Here is a 15,376-nt window from a genome sequence, read left to right as displayed (position 1 = left end):
GCTGTCTGTCTGGAGTAATCCCAGAGGCTCACAATCACACTGACTGGCATCATAAAGACAGACTGGCACAATGATCTAGAAGTATTCAAGTCTTAGTTATCGTGCTGGTCCTTCCCCTCTTTGACTGTTGCATGCTACATAACAGTAAAAGAGAGAACAGAGAATAAATAGAGGTCCCTGTAATATGCTATGTAATGCCCTGACCAATTATTATGAATTATTTTTGTAAAGTGTTGGATACAGATACAGATTCATAGACGTATAAGTATTTGTTGAAGTGATTGTGTGTGTAATCAGATGTGATTACATTCTTTGTTTTAAAATATAGAATATCATGCTTAAGTGTTTTGATTGTTTTGGTGGAGCTGGCAACATGCAGGTAACTGATGGTCATACCAGGCATGTGTTGTGTACTATAGAGCATAAACCACAGCTTGAAAAGAAAGATGTAAAACTGACTGCTGGAATGAATTGGCTTCACAGTAACTAGTCTGTCATAAATTTATTAGATGAGATTGAGAAATTCAAAGGTGCAGCTACTCCTACACAAACCATGGGTGCATTTTTCAGTCAGTAGCAGTGCTTTCTGCTTAAAACCACTTTGTGTGGAATTAGAAAATCTCTCATTTTAATGTGCAATTGTGCACTCTCTCTTTCATGACTTGTGAAAAGCTCCTCGTTGTGACTACATTCCACATATCAAGCAAAATGGTAACTGATATTCTTTCCGTAATTATATCAACCTAATTGATTATGATAAAGTGAGCTACAATTTCTGGAGAATGTTGTGGTTACATGTGAGTATGTGTGTGTATGTGTGTTTACTGAGGCAAGAGATAAAAGTTCAGTGCAAACAACAGACAGCAGTGCACCGAGCCAAAGCACATGTTGTGTGACTGATGTTATTTTAAAGCAAATGCAATTAGACCTGATATCGTCCTGTGGCATTATTATACATATGGAGAAAAAAAAAAAAAAAAAAGACAGCATCCGGAGGAGGGGGAGGAGGCCCTTGATGATAATGAGGCTGATGCCAACACCTGATGTCCACCCACATCCAGACAGCTGGCATCCTGCAGGCACAGGAGTTTGTCAGAACCTTTTCAATGATGATGTCCATGCATTAATATTCTGTTTGCATCCAAGGGTGTGTTATTTGGAAAGGAAAATCCTACTCTAGAATATGTGGGAGGAAGAATCTTATAGCTGTCTTTACATTTATCAAATATATAATTGTAATAATATAAATCCATATTTGCTTCTTTAAAACAAATTGAACCCTCCTCACTAGCAACTACCGGAAATAATTTATTTGTTTCCTTTAGATGCACAGACAAATTCACATCTGCTTCACAATCATCTTCTTACCACATTAGTGATGCAATCAGGAGAGCTTTAATAATAAATGACTAACACACTTTTAACTACAGTAGTGTTTTAACCCTGCTGATTCATGACAGTGCTTATAAATGAGCAAGCTTCAACAACAACAGAGATTAAGAATTGCTACTTTGAGGAAAAAAGGTTTATTTAATTTATGACTAAAAACCTCAAGTGTTTATCATGCCTTTATTCAGCTGTTTATTTAGCAGTAGCCTGTTTCTGAGAGACAAAGAGCGAGTGGCTCATCATCTTTCCCAAAAATAGTGTCTTGTTCTCCTCTGATTAACTGGCTAATTATCCATTTAGCCATAAGCAGGATTCTTCCACATTCAATATGACAGTTCCTGCGTGACCATTCTAGTGTTTCCACCAGATGTGCACATAGCTGGAAATGGCACTCCTCCCCAGGATTAATGGAAACAAGCATTTCAAAAGCTCACAGAACTTGTGAAGACAGCTACAGAAACACAACTGAAAAAAAAACACACACACATCAAAATGATATTTAATGACAAAATGCAGCGCTTTCTTTTCACCCTAAAGAAAATCTAATGTCTGTTATCAAACTAAGATTTCCTACAGCTGTCATTTTATTGGAAGAACATCAGTCTCCCTCTCACTAATATTCCAACTTTAATTAAGTCTCTGGTGAGCTCCTTGGAAGAATCTCAAGTGCTCAAATCCAAACAGATGGCACGCTATTTATTGCATACCTTATGCCACAGGTACTAGCTATTTTTCCCCAAAGACTACCCAAGACAAGGCTTCCCTTTATTTACTCTCCTGGGTCTGCACGATTCAAAATTCAGCCAAACAATACAGAAGTTTGTTTTAATTAGATCTAAAAATACAATACAGAATAAATCAAATCGCAGACAGACGGTCCCGGGGTAGTCTATTTAGAGATGAACTGCAAAGAACGTGAGCCAGTGTGGATGAATGAGTTTAAAATACAGTGGGTAGCCCTGTTTCAGTCATCAATCCACAGGGCGGTATGTGGCCTGATTTGAACAGCGTAGCCGCTGCCTCTCAAAGTGGAAGCCCTCATGCAGCAAACAAGGGAATTGTATCTGACTGTACACATTCATCTAGACTAATGGCATGGTGATGCATCCAGGGGGATACACAAGCTCATGTTCTTTGTTCCAGATCATTTGACTCCTTCTAACTTCCACTCGGCCCTGTCAGAAGTAGAAGTGTGAGTGATCTGTTTAATCTCATCAAATATGATTAGGCAAAACACATCTCAAGATAATATCCTACAGCCCTCTGATTCAGCAGCGATACAGATGAGGCGTGAATGTTGTAGCTGTAAGTCAGAAGGGCCTACACAAAACTCAGCTGTGCTTCACCTTTTTTTTTATCTTAACATGAAAATTTCCTGTTAGGACATAATAGAGTAAGAACAGCTTATCTGTCTGTGGGTATCAAGACAAATCCAGGATGGTCCAGGAGTGCACCTGCAATTCTAGTTGGTCTAATCGTGGCGTTTCTCTCTGCAATGACTCCTTTTCCAAGGGAGCAGCAGTGTTGTAAACACGCCACTTTATTCTACTCAATTCTCCATTAGAATGAGCTGTCAATCAAAGACAAAACCATTTACGCAAACAATGCAACCTCGGGCTTCTAAGGGCAACGATAACAGACTCCTAACACAAAGCTCTGAAAATGAAAAGGAGGATATTGAAAAAAAGTGAATTTCATCCTCCGCTGTCTGCTCTTTGCACCTCATCTTTGGGAGAAGAGCGACGATTACAAGTAAACTGTTCCAAAATATTTGTCCTTCCTGGCAGGGAATATGAAAGATGACAAAATATTAATCCAAAAAATGGGAGATATATTTTTCTTTCAGTTGGGACTTTAGTCATTATTGTCATCAGTACACTATTGATTCAAAGTTTGGAAGAATCCCTGGGTTACCTCACAGTGTTACTGATAACCAATAAATCTGTAATTAAAATGATAATCCAGAGGACAGGACATTTCTTCATCACTTCTGTAGACCATATCGCATTTACTTTGCAGTCTCACTTCAAATCCTTTGACCCTTTCACTTCCTTAGCAAATCTCCCAGTGAATTACACAAGGCAATTTACATGCTTGGATAGTGAAAACAAGTGGAATTACTGTTATTTTTCCATAAAATGTTTTGCTGTTAATCTCCCCCAAAAAAAGAGAAAAAAAAGAGCACTATTTGTGTCAGGGTTGGAGGACTTTTCATGCACAGTCTATGGCTCCTCCAATTGTCACTAATCTACAGCAGAGCTGCAGGATGAAAAAGAAGAAGCACACTGTTTTGACAACAGTCTGGTCTGAGGTGTAGTACAAAAAAAACCTCAAACATTTCTTTTTTTATCCAAGAAAAAAGGCAAATACTCAAGAAATAGCACTCTCTGACTATTTAATTGTACAGGCCTGGAAATACAACTGCAAGGTCTATTAGCCCAACACTGCAAAATCTGAATTGTGCTGTAGTAGACCTAATATGTTTAAGTGTAATAATGTTTTTTTAAGATATCAATTTGTCCCTAAAGGATTTTGTCAGAAACTTCTGTTCTGCCACGATAAGAGCTTATTGTGGGCTGCAGGACTGATACAGACCCTGCCTACAGGGTACAGTGGGGATCAGTTTCTTCACTTCAGTAAGACTTACAAGGCCTCCTCAGAGGTCATGCTGTGATTGTTACATCGCCCAGGGGATGGTTCTCACATTTCTAGGGTAAAGAGAAAATCCATTTTCCAACTCTATTTACGACTGCACATGAATGTTTCCCCCCTCTGATATCCAATTACTAAATTATGATGGATTCTTAGCATTATTTTTTGCCAGGCATTATTCACGATAGTCTATCTCAATTTACATAGCTTAACGAAGCACTGAGCTTTCAATAACACGGAGGAGTGTGATAGTGGGAGCTGATGTTTCTTTGAACTGGCTGGGCTTTTGGTGGTAATGATTATGAAGTGAGCATTGGGAAACGTCTCTGCGAGACGAGAGAGGAGGAGGGAGGCGTTGTGTGAAGCAGGCAGGTGGTTGGCCGGACAGTGTGCTGATAATGGCAACATTAGTCTACTGGGAAGCAACATTATGCTCAAGGTCAATGGGAGCTGAAGAATGGAGGATCATAATGACTCGCGCCCCGTGTCCTGGAACGAGATCTCCCTTAAAGGATGTTGAGACATTTAATATGAGCTCAGTAATCTGCACTGTGCTATTATATCCATCCTCAAATTTCCCAAAGTTCATCTGTGCCACTGAAGCAATGATAATGGACCATAAAAGGTGCTTTTTTGTTTTTCTTAATTGGCAGGGTTTATTGTAAATGTTGTATGCAGATCACTCTACTGTGTGAATACTATAATCAACATTTGCTCGTAAGTTTTATATGGTTTAGTATCTCTGATGCTCCCTTTACACTTCATGCACACATTTAGCCTCTGTCAGAGGATATGGATATAATGCACACCATGTCCTTGTGTGTTGTTGTTTTTTTTTCATGGGATTTTGTGTAATTACTCTACTATTTGATTTTGTATAGATTACATTATATTTATGCATACTATAGCACACGTTTATCCTGCAGTAATCCTTATTTACATTAAGAATACATGAATTCTGGTAACACCTGCACCAGTCTATAAATCACTGGTTCATCCTTCTGCCCTTCATATTTGCAAAGGCAACATCTTCAATCTTGTGCATTGTCTTTAGTCCTACATTTTACAGCTTTATTACTGTTTAATGTCTTCATTCAGTGCTCATTGTATTGTCTATTCAGTGAAGCTATCACATTTGTATTTTTCCTTTTTAGATGATATTACTGTTTTCTTTTGTCAATTTTCTAATTCCCCCAGAGGGATCAATAGTTTCATCTTAAGTGATATAATTTCACTTCCAATTAAAGCAATCAGCTGCATCCCAACATCCTTGACCATGATGTCAAATCACAAAGCGGTTGCCTCCAGTTTTTCTTCTCACAGTCTGTCTAGTTTGTTAAAATAAGGGCAACAGCAGCCTGCTGTGTTCACAACTGTGGCCACTTTCATGAAGCTACTTCAAGCATATCGAACTCAGCTCCAGTGAGACAGGCAAGAATTTGGGAAGAGTGGAGTCTTCCTTTTGTCACACTATATTAATGCACACATCATGAGCAGAGCTAAGAGCCTCAGGCAATCGTCCTGAGGAGCTTCATGGCATTTTAATCCTTCTACAAGTCAGACACTTTGCATGTATTATTAATACTAAAGGTTGAGTAATACTCAGAAGTTGCATGGAATAACAATTACAGTGCAGCTTTGGTCAAAGCGCTCCCCATCAACATTTGCTCCCCTTTACATAACTTTATAAACAAAGTGATATTGTGACTGTGAGAAATTTTACTGTAATTCAAGAACACCAAGCATTACTCATGAGGGCATTTCAAATACACAGTCACAACAAACAAAGCAGTTTTCAAGTTGTTCATATTTTAATCCGCACTTTGTCTCTTTTTCCTTTTTTTCTTTTTCTTTTTTTTTACAGTGGCATAGTTGAAAAATGAATATTCAATACTGAGAAAAAAGCAAAACCTCACACATCCCCCATAAAAAGCAAATTAATTACAGCGATTAAAACTTTGTACAAAATGAGTTATTTATAGCATCATATTGAACTAACAAAATAACATGTATGAGCATTGGCAATGTGGTTCAATGTCTTTGATACAGTGACTATATACAATGAGGGGATGTCTGATTCACCAATGCCTCAACATGTCATTAGTACTGTTTGCAGCAAACTCAAAGGCCATAACGGTGATCCTTGTATTGTTTTTTATGATACGTTTCTGAATTAAAAAATGGAAAAGTTAATGTCAGACCACTACTTTAGTAATAACAGCAATAATATCAATCAATATAGCATTATATAATAAATGTCAATCAATCATAATAATAAATACATATATCTTTGACCAGATTTTTTTCCTTTTTTTTCAACATTTTTTTTTCAACATTTTAAGCAATTCATGAGAATCCCTGTTTGAAGAAATCTTCAAAAGTTGAAAACAATCTCATCAAAGTGATGGGAACTGATATGGACCTGAAGTCAAAAGCTATAACCAGTGTTTTTCTTTTACTGAAATTGGATACTTACACATTATTTACACACTTTATGACAAAACAATCTTTTGTTAGATAATGAAGAAAACAAAAGACGTGTGGAATACTTTAAATACTGTATGCTAATATACAAATCGTAATGTGTCAGGGATTCCAAGATTTCAACAATATAGTTCACCAATATTCACGCTAGCAAAGTATTTTACAGCAATATCCACACATTGAGCATAGTTGTTCAATAAAATTCAACATAAATAATGAACCCTCAAAAGGTTCCACTCATTCAGTTTGGATCTTACATTAAATCACCAATCCAAAATTAAAGTTCCTCACCCATGGAGACAACTGAACATCTTTCAGTGTACTGAAATTTTCATCGTATGTCTGACACCATCTCTCCATCTAGACTCATATTGAATCCTGAGACAAGAATCAGTTGATGTGTTTTCCTTCTGTGTTAGTCCTCAGACTTTGTGCTTTAATTTTCTGACTTGTTCTCTGTTGGTATAAATCAACAGCATGAGTAAAAACTCAAAATTAAATCAATGCAGGAACATGGAGTGCTAAAAGGGGGTTGATTTCACCTTGAGACAATCACATAGATTGTGCTTCTATGTTTTGTTTTGTCAAAGTGTCTGGTCTGCATTATGGTTTATTTCTAAAACATGTGCAATATGGCTGTGGTGGGGTAAACTCCAGGCAACATCCAAAGACCATCCAATCCCTAAAAAGATTCTTCTGATGTTAATGTTTGATGGATCGATGTAATGTAACACACTCTGTTCTTAAAGGAAAACAGTTTGAAAATCTAAGACTTGAGTTGAAGCACATTTCCTCTGAATCTTAAAAAATCTGCAAAAAGTTGTATAACAGGTGACGTAAGAGAGAAGAGAGATAATGCAAAGCGATTAAAGAAATGCAGAAAAATATACAGCATTTAGGCACCATAAAACTGAAATGGACATAATCCAATTGTACATGGAGTACACTGATTACAAAAGGAGAAGGCTATACTGTCAGCAAATGCTTTGAAAACAAGCATATCCAAGCTTTCTGAGAGAAGGCAAAAGAACAAGTAAATAATAAGTAAAGTAAAACAGACAGTGACGCTGAGGCAGCGGAAAATTGCATGTCTGCTGTCAAAAGTTGTCATGAAACAGTGGAGGAAAAAAAATGCAACAGAAGTTTAAATGAAATACTCTTTCTTTTCCTCTGCATGCACATGGTTTCCCTCAGCGTTGATGATGGCTGTGTCTGCGTCGGGGGCGTCCTCTGCTCCTTTGGCCTCATGTGTTAGATACGTCCCTGCAGACATACAGAACCACAGAAAGTTTATCCACCCAGGCATATACATTTACTCCAGGCGAGAACATTGTAATTCAAGGGAGCATGAGTGACCTTTTTTTACCTTTATGTCTGGCCAGATATCGTCCAAGAGCTATTATCAAACACAAGGTGATGAAGACCACGACTGCCACAATGCCACCGATTAAAGCGTGGTCAGGTCCATGCTGTCCTAAAGCGTTAGGATCTGAAATAAGGCAGAGAGTAGGGAGACATGGATGGAAAAGTGGAGGGATAAATGTTAGCACCTGCAAGATGCTCCACTGCTGTCTCATGCAGCTGGAGACATTTTTAATGGCTATGAAAACATTTTGCGTCTGCAATTATCCTGAGAAAAAAAAAGAATCCAGATGTAGCTTTTCCATTTGTGAACAAAGCACAACAGCCCCAAATGAGCTTCTGCCATTTTTAGAGCAACCTGACGTTGCTGCTTTTGAAGTGCCTGAATTGAGGTTTAAAAGAAGTGATCATAGGAAATACCACAAATCTCTACACATTTCAAAAATGTGTGTTCGCAACAGTGACATGCTGCAAGAAAACTGAAGTCTGTTTTCGCTTTTTAGCCAGAGCCTCGACACACACATACACTATCAACATACACTATCTTAAGTGTTTTCTTCTTGCTTACTGCCACATTCATGCTGCTGAAGATCTTTTTTTCCTTCCCTGGTTTGTTTTGTCTTTTTTTTTTTTTTTAAAGCAAGTGTTATTCAACATGAAGCGTCCTCCAAACAGAGTGCAAGCTGGAGGTTTCCCAGGCAGGGGCATGCCTTTGTGTCTGTCATGTAATAAACTCTAAGTGGCTATGTCTTCACTGTGCACCTCGTGTGCTCTCATTATCTCAAGCTGATGAATGGCTGTGGCTTGTGCTCAGTTTTGCAAAGTGACCCTGGGAAATGACGACGGGGATGTTCCTACAAACCTTGTTATACTCCCCTGTTAACAGAATGCAACCCTCATTTTCAGCAAACTTAAGTGAGGGACATAAAAAAGAATGAAATTGTGAAACATGCAGTTCAACTCCATGCAGAATAGAACCAACATGACTGTTTTATTTGGGATTCACAGGCAGGCACTTCAGACTTTGAAGCAATAATTGTCAACATTAGTACAACAGTCGAATTAACTGAATTTTGGTTGCATGTTGATGGATATAATGATCTGTACAGGTGTTCAACTGTCAACAAGGAGCATAAGCAATTTTCATATCACACTCGGTGCTCACAGGAATGAGACAAGCTAAACAGCTCTTGATGCACTGCAGCTGAACTTGTTATCCAAACACAACACTCACTTTCACCTTAAGTGCGAGCAAATGACCATTAAGTATTTATACTTGTCCAAACAGAGTTTTGAGTTTTGTTCGACATGTAAATCCACTCACTACTCAAATGTCAACCCCGAAACAATCCACAGAGAGGCAGCAATTCAAATCAAGATGGTTGCAAAATATTTAAACAGCTAAGATGACACTTAACATACAGTACCACACATTATCACAAAGCTACAAACATGTTTAACAGCACACAAGGGCCATCCTCATCCAGTGTTTAGTGACATTAAAGCATCATGAACTGGAGATCATGTTTCTGTCCTGTTTTCATCCTCACATGAACACAACCCCAAATAATATTTCATATAGGCCTATATACACTGTAGATAAAATATTACACAAATGTGCTCCAACAACAGAGTTTAAATTACTAGGAAAATATGGTAAACATACATTTTTTCAAGAACTATGTGATCAGCAATGTAAAACCAAACCAAACCAAAAAAAAAAACAAGTGCTCATTGAGAATTTTGGCCGTTCCCTTTCATTCCTGCTGTTTTCTCAGGACCTGAGATCAAATATTTGCACACAGGCATGGGTACAACGTCCAGCCCAGCACCACTCAGTCTGCACAATGAAATAGATGGTTCTAAGACAAAGCAAATCAAAAACATGTTGTGTGATAACTTATGCAGCCTGTAGAGAGGAAGCGGCTGGCGTCAGCAGAGCGAGCATCCATGCATGGTGATGGTTTGGCTCATGCTGGGTGAAGGGCCGTGATGTGTCCTGACCCAGATCCAGATCCAGCATCAAATCTGGCTCACAGTGATCATCTAGTGGGATATTTACCTGTCGTAGGCCCTGGAAAGTCTTTGGCTGTTGCCATGGTTGCCGACAGTGACAGCAGTAAAGGGAAGACGAGGGGAACAACACCGTGATAAAAAGGTGACCACAGGGTTCAAAGGAAACATGTGAAATTAGCATGGTCTGTTTTTCTGAGTTTTTTACTTTGACAGCGTGCAGGAATGAGGGAGAGCGAAGCTCGCTGTCAGAGCCAAATACGTGCTCAACTGGAGTTACTGGACAGCGACTGGGAGACGAGCACACGATATATTGACCGGACAAGATGAAGAACAAAAGCTGTAAATACTGAAATTTGCTGTGTGTAATTGGCAAAGTACATCCTTAATGGGTCATTATGTATATTCCAAGGATGAAAAATAGCTAACAATTCTTCTACAAAACATGTAAATTTTTCATTTTAGAGACAAATATCTGACCACCAGGGAAATTTTTTTTGAATATCACCAGCATCAGAGGTACAGTACTGTAGGGTTTTTGGACTGACACTTACTGTTATATAGTATCTTAAAACATTCAGGTAACATGTCATTTACCTCCTCCTGAGTATTCAATATTGAGTAGCCCGTGATGAATGGTTAGGGGAATGAACAGAGTTTATCTTCCTGCATTACTGTAATATGAAAGGCCTAATCCTGCCCTTTTTTTTTTGCTAAGGAGCAATGTTTTAGAGTGGGGTTCTTCTTTCTTTGGATTGTACACATGTAAAAGCATCTACTGTAAATAGACAGTCAATAAGATGATAAACTATTGAATATGAATGTAAACAATGCACAGTGTAAAATATCATGATGAAATCACCATTGCAAATCTTTCATGAGGCATTCAATATTTGCTAAACCCAAAGGATGCACATATTCATTTTGGTGAGAAAAGCTGATTGTTTGTTTCTGTCTGAAACTTTGAGTTGATTATCAAAATAAAGCGAAACTCAAATCTAGGCAACCTTTCTGTTGTGTTTTCTCTCACAATAAAAGCTATTTCAGCTGTTAAGGTAACACTTGGCATATTTTACCTGCAGAGTGCTCCTGTGGCTCAGTACTGCAAAATCATGCACAAACATTACAACACTAATTCCATCAAGGGAGAAAAACTGAACAGAACATGTCATTCTGGTTTCTCCAAGTTTGTTGGCGTTCTTGTGTGTGTGTGTGTGTGTGTGTGTGTGTGTGTGTGTGTGTGTGTGTGTGTGTGTGTGTGTGTGTGTAAAAACAAAATTATGAAAACATGTTTTTCTCATGTTTTTGTATTTTCTGCTTCAGTAAAGATTCGACTTTTGTGCAGTGCAGGGTTATTATAGTTAACTAAAATATGAACTAAACAAGACTACAACTAAAACTAGCAATGAAAAAATAATCTAGTGAATTGAAATAAAATAAAAGATTGTTTTTCCCAAACCAAAAATAAAACAAAAACTAAAATGAACAACGCAAAACTACCTCAAACTAAACAGAATTGCAGATAAAATTAGCTTAGTTTTAGTTTTCTTGGAGATGGCTAAATTAGCAGGAAGAAAACGCCACAGTTTAATATGGGACTATTTCGAGTAGAAAAGATTGACTGTAACATGACAAGGACTGATGGGATCATTTATGGGATGCAACTAAAAGAGAAAAATCCCACAAATTTGAAAGTTCATCTTTGGATGCCTCACAGAGTCTTTCCTCCTAGTCAATTCATCAAAATAAAAACAAAACTAGAACTGCTCAATCACTAAAATTGAAATAAAAAAGCAAACTGAAAAACTAAATAAAAATTAAAACTAATGAAAAATGTAAAATTACAATAACCTTGGTGCAGTGGTTTGCTAGCTGTGATAATCTGCCATTGTAACTTGCTATACAGTGAGTGTGTGCATTTTGTCAGTTACCAATAACAGCACTAATTGGAAAGAGTGATAAAAAGGCTGGTGGGACAACCGTGCTGTGTGTAGAAAATAGAGCAAAGAGGAAAGAGAGAAAGAGAGTATTGAATTCATCCAGAAAAACAATGCTATTTTCTATCTCAAAGCCCGGCTGTTAGCTCATCAATCATCAGCTGCGTGTTCAGTGTCATGTTTGTGAGTGCATGGAGCGTTGAGGCGAGGGCAAGGGGGGCTTGCGAGCGTACCTGTGAACGCAGCTGTGACTGCCTATGCCTGATGTGGGAATGTCGGCATTAGCAGACTGGAAGAATGGAGGCTAGAGAGGGAGTCGGGGGAGCTGGAGATGGAGGCACTAAGGTGATGACGTCTACTAAATGAAAACAGGAGCAACGGGGAGCAAAAAACAAAGCTATCCGTAGGGAACAGGCTCAACATGAGAAAACTTGCAGGAAAATCAAACAGCAACAAATCAATTACTGCGCGTGGCTGGTGCAGTGGGTTAATTCTGGTCTTTCCCTCAGTGAACACAAGCAAAAAATAATGAAATAAAAATGCACAGATGATAAAATACAAGAGTTGCACAAATGAGTCAAGCTCTGAATGAGTGAATTCTTTGAGAAATATCTTTGGGGAAAAGGATGAGTCATACATGAAGGATTCATTTTTCTTACATCTGTTACATTTTCAGGCAAGTGATAGCTCGGTAAATAGGCTGCACACAGAATGTAAAACTCATCATGTATTACACTTGTTGAGGTGAACATGAAGTGCGATAAATGAGAGAAATGTGAGAGTGAAATGTAAGATGCAGGGCTGCAGATTCACAAAGAGGCGCAGACGGCTCTCCACTGTATTTAACCCAGCTACTATCTGTTACTATCTCTAGCATCTCAGACAGAGTAATTATCATATATGGTGTTTCCTCGCTTTATTTAATACAGTGTATCGAGGAGCATAATCGCAGACGATGATGAATTGCGGCGGAGCGTTGACATTTATTGCTTCTCAGCTCACCTGTCATTAGCAAATTAGGCTTAGAGGCTGAGATGATCCAAAGAGACCCAGTAAGTATTCAGACACGATGGTACTGAAGAATGAATGTCATCATCAGTGGAAATGAGCTCATCTCACACATCTTTTACCTACTCAACTCAATTTGTCATCCTTCCCCCTAGTAACCAGGACCTTTGTATTTGCTGTGACAGAGGGCTGCTGAAGGTTATCAGCTTCTCTGTTGGTGTAATTCTAATAAACCCGATTTAACAAATTTGAATTATGTATAATTTGATATAATGCAAAAACCTCCCAGGCTGTGAAATGTGAGGAATAAAACTATGGACCAGCACATGGCACCCAGATATGACAGGATGATATGGACTAGCCTGACATCGCTGCCTTACCCTGTTCATTGAGCATGCCGAAAGAGGAGACTAAGATAACAAAAGCTGAAAGGACGAATGTGTCATCCTCCTTTTCCTCAATTTTTTCCCTGTGAAGGGTTTTCTCTCCCCAAAAGCCTCTGCCTTTAAAATCGAACAAAGAAGCTGCCGTGCATCCAGTAACTGCGTGTGAGCTTGAATAAGTCCAGGGCTGGAGCTGTGATAAGTCGCTCCCAAACAAACTGCACTCTCATGTGGGACTGTTTAATTGGCAAAAATGGAAACAAATAAATCCATGTTGAATTTATATATTCTGTCCTTGTTTTTGTATTTTTTACTTGGCTGTATTTGATAAACATTATGAACATGTGCTGCCGAGGCCTTAATGATCCGTTTCCGGCACCATGCTGTCTTTATTCTCTCATCCCCTCCACTGTCTCGGGATTAACTTATCTCTCCTCCAGGCAGTACTTGGAAGCTAAATTCTGCATCCTTAACACTTTTTTCTGGTTCCTCACAGGAAGAGTCCAAACGTTAAACCTGTGCAGTGATAGGCCTGTGTACAGTCGAGTGAGGTAAACTGGGTTATCCTGCACGGTGCCAAGGTAAGATTTGAAAATGGAATCTTGAAGAAATGGTCTGTGTTGTATTACAGAAAACTTTGTTATGATGTAACTGCCTTTCAAGTTTGAATCTTACAAAGTAAATTTCAACCCCAAAATTAAACATAATGAAATTTCTATAAATACTGTGGTCAGCTGTTGGAGGCCATTGATTACTTGATAGTAGAGGGTTGGTGGTCTCTATTTGATAGTGCAGAGGTGTTCTTAAGCTCCCATTCCATAAAAACTAACGAATCTCTGTGGCCCAAGGTTGAAATGTCTTGTTTAAGTGCAACAGATTTGGGTTTGTTTCATTTGAATAAGGTACCATTACTTCCATGCATTTCAACGTATATGAACTTCTGCTTCTTAACTTGCTCCATCACAGTGAAAAAACAGGTCTTGGGCCACATTTCTCATTGTCAGAGCTACATTATTGTTGTGAAGCCATGCAGTGGAGAAAATTTCAAATCTATCTCCATTTATTTTTGCATGATCATACAACCATAATATATTGGCAAACAAAATGTATGCAAATTTCATGTTCATGGCAATTAAACAAATATGAGTATTTTTTAAATTTTCAAAAATGAATGGAAACCAATGGCAGTCTCAAAATGAAAAAAAAAACACACATACACAAAATTGTCCAACATATTTTCACATGTTGTCAGCTAAAATGTTAACTACAAATGATTTGTAGTTAAGGATCTAAACTTGGCAAACACACTTACAGGGTCCTGTTTCAATCAAACTGCTGCATATCATTACAGCCAAAATAAAGATAAACATTATTCAGAGAGATTGTTAATTATTTGATAAATCAAATTTTAAACATGTTTGCTGATTTATGCATTTTTAAATATCCATTCATTATCTATTCATGTGGGGTTGCGGGTGACTGAAGTCTGTCAGCTGATATTGGAAAATGAATCACTAATGACTGTTAAAAGATTGAAGTCAACCACAGCTATGATTGGCAGATTATCAGACAAAAACACTGTAACACTGTAATAGGAGATGCTGGAATGTGTGATCTTCCTCTGTTGAAATCTGATTATTGCCTTGTTATCATGCTGTTGGATTTAGAGACTTTTCTATGGTAACATATACCAGCTAAGCCTTTTTATATACTGTATTAAGCTGCCTGACTGACAGTCCCTCTGCTGGCTTTGTATCTGTGTAATGATCTCCAACCAACGACAAAACTGATCATCAACAACACGACTCGCCCCCACTGAGGTACCCACCATATACAAACAGTACGTATTCGGCACTGCTGGTCCCCAGGTCGTTGCTGGCCTCACAGCGGTATGTGCCATTGTCTGTTTTGTTTAGTGTGGTGATGGTTAGTTCCCTGCCCTCCACAATCATACGCTCAGTGTCTGGCAGCTCTCCTCCATCTTTAGACCACAGCACTGGTTCAGGTCTAGGACAGAAAACAATGTAGGCAAATTTTTTCTTTTGTTTTATTTTGCTGTTTGTGATTTCTTAAATGTTAAGAAATAACCAATAAACTGCAGAAATATTCTCTAATGAAGAAGTGAAATTCCTGCTGACTTTCATGCTA

The 15,376-nt window shown here is 38.3% G+C and overlaps 1 protein-coding gene across 5 annotated transcripts in view; it reads right to left on the bottom strand.

Moving 5' to 3' along the window:
• Nucleotides 1-5,833: 5,833 nt before the first annotated feature.
• cadm2b (cell adhesion molecule 2b) overlaps nt 5,834-15,376 on the bottom strand; it is a 154,297-nt gene continuing 144,754 nt past the window's right edge. For 2 of the 5 annotated variants that reach the window (XM_085795951.1, XM_085795954.1), the window contains 3 exons: nt 15,057-15,235; nt 7,892-8,014; nt 5,834-7,788 (listed from right to left, as the gene is read on the bottom strand). In XM_085795951.1, coding sequence (XP_085652077.1) covers nt 7,670-7,788; nt 7,892-8,014; nt 15,057-15,235 — 421 coding nt within the window. In that variant the 3' untranslated portion in view covers nt 5,834-7,669. Of the gene's footprint in view, nt 7,789-7,891; nt 8,015-9,949; nt 9,977-15,056; nt 15,236-15,376 lie in introns of all 5 variants that reach the window. The other 3 variants (XM_085795950.1, XM_085795953.1, XM_085795955.1) reach the window with 3 other exon arrangements.

This window comes from Trachurus japonicus, chromosome 13 (assembly GCF_045865225.1).
Source record: "Trachurus japonicus isolate A0001 chromosome 13, Traja_1.0".
NCBI classification, from domain to species: Eukaryota; Metazoa; Chordata; class Actinopteri; order Carangiformes; family Carangidae; genus Trachurus; species Trachurus japonicus.
The sequence above is the reverse complement of the archived record's forward strand: the minus strand, read 5'-3'. Positions and strand labels throughout refer to the sequence as shown.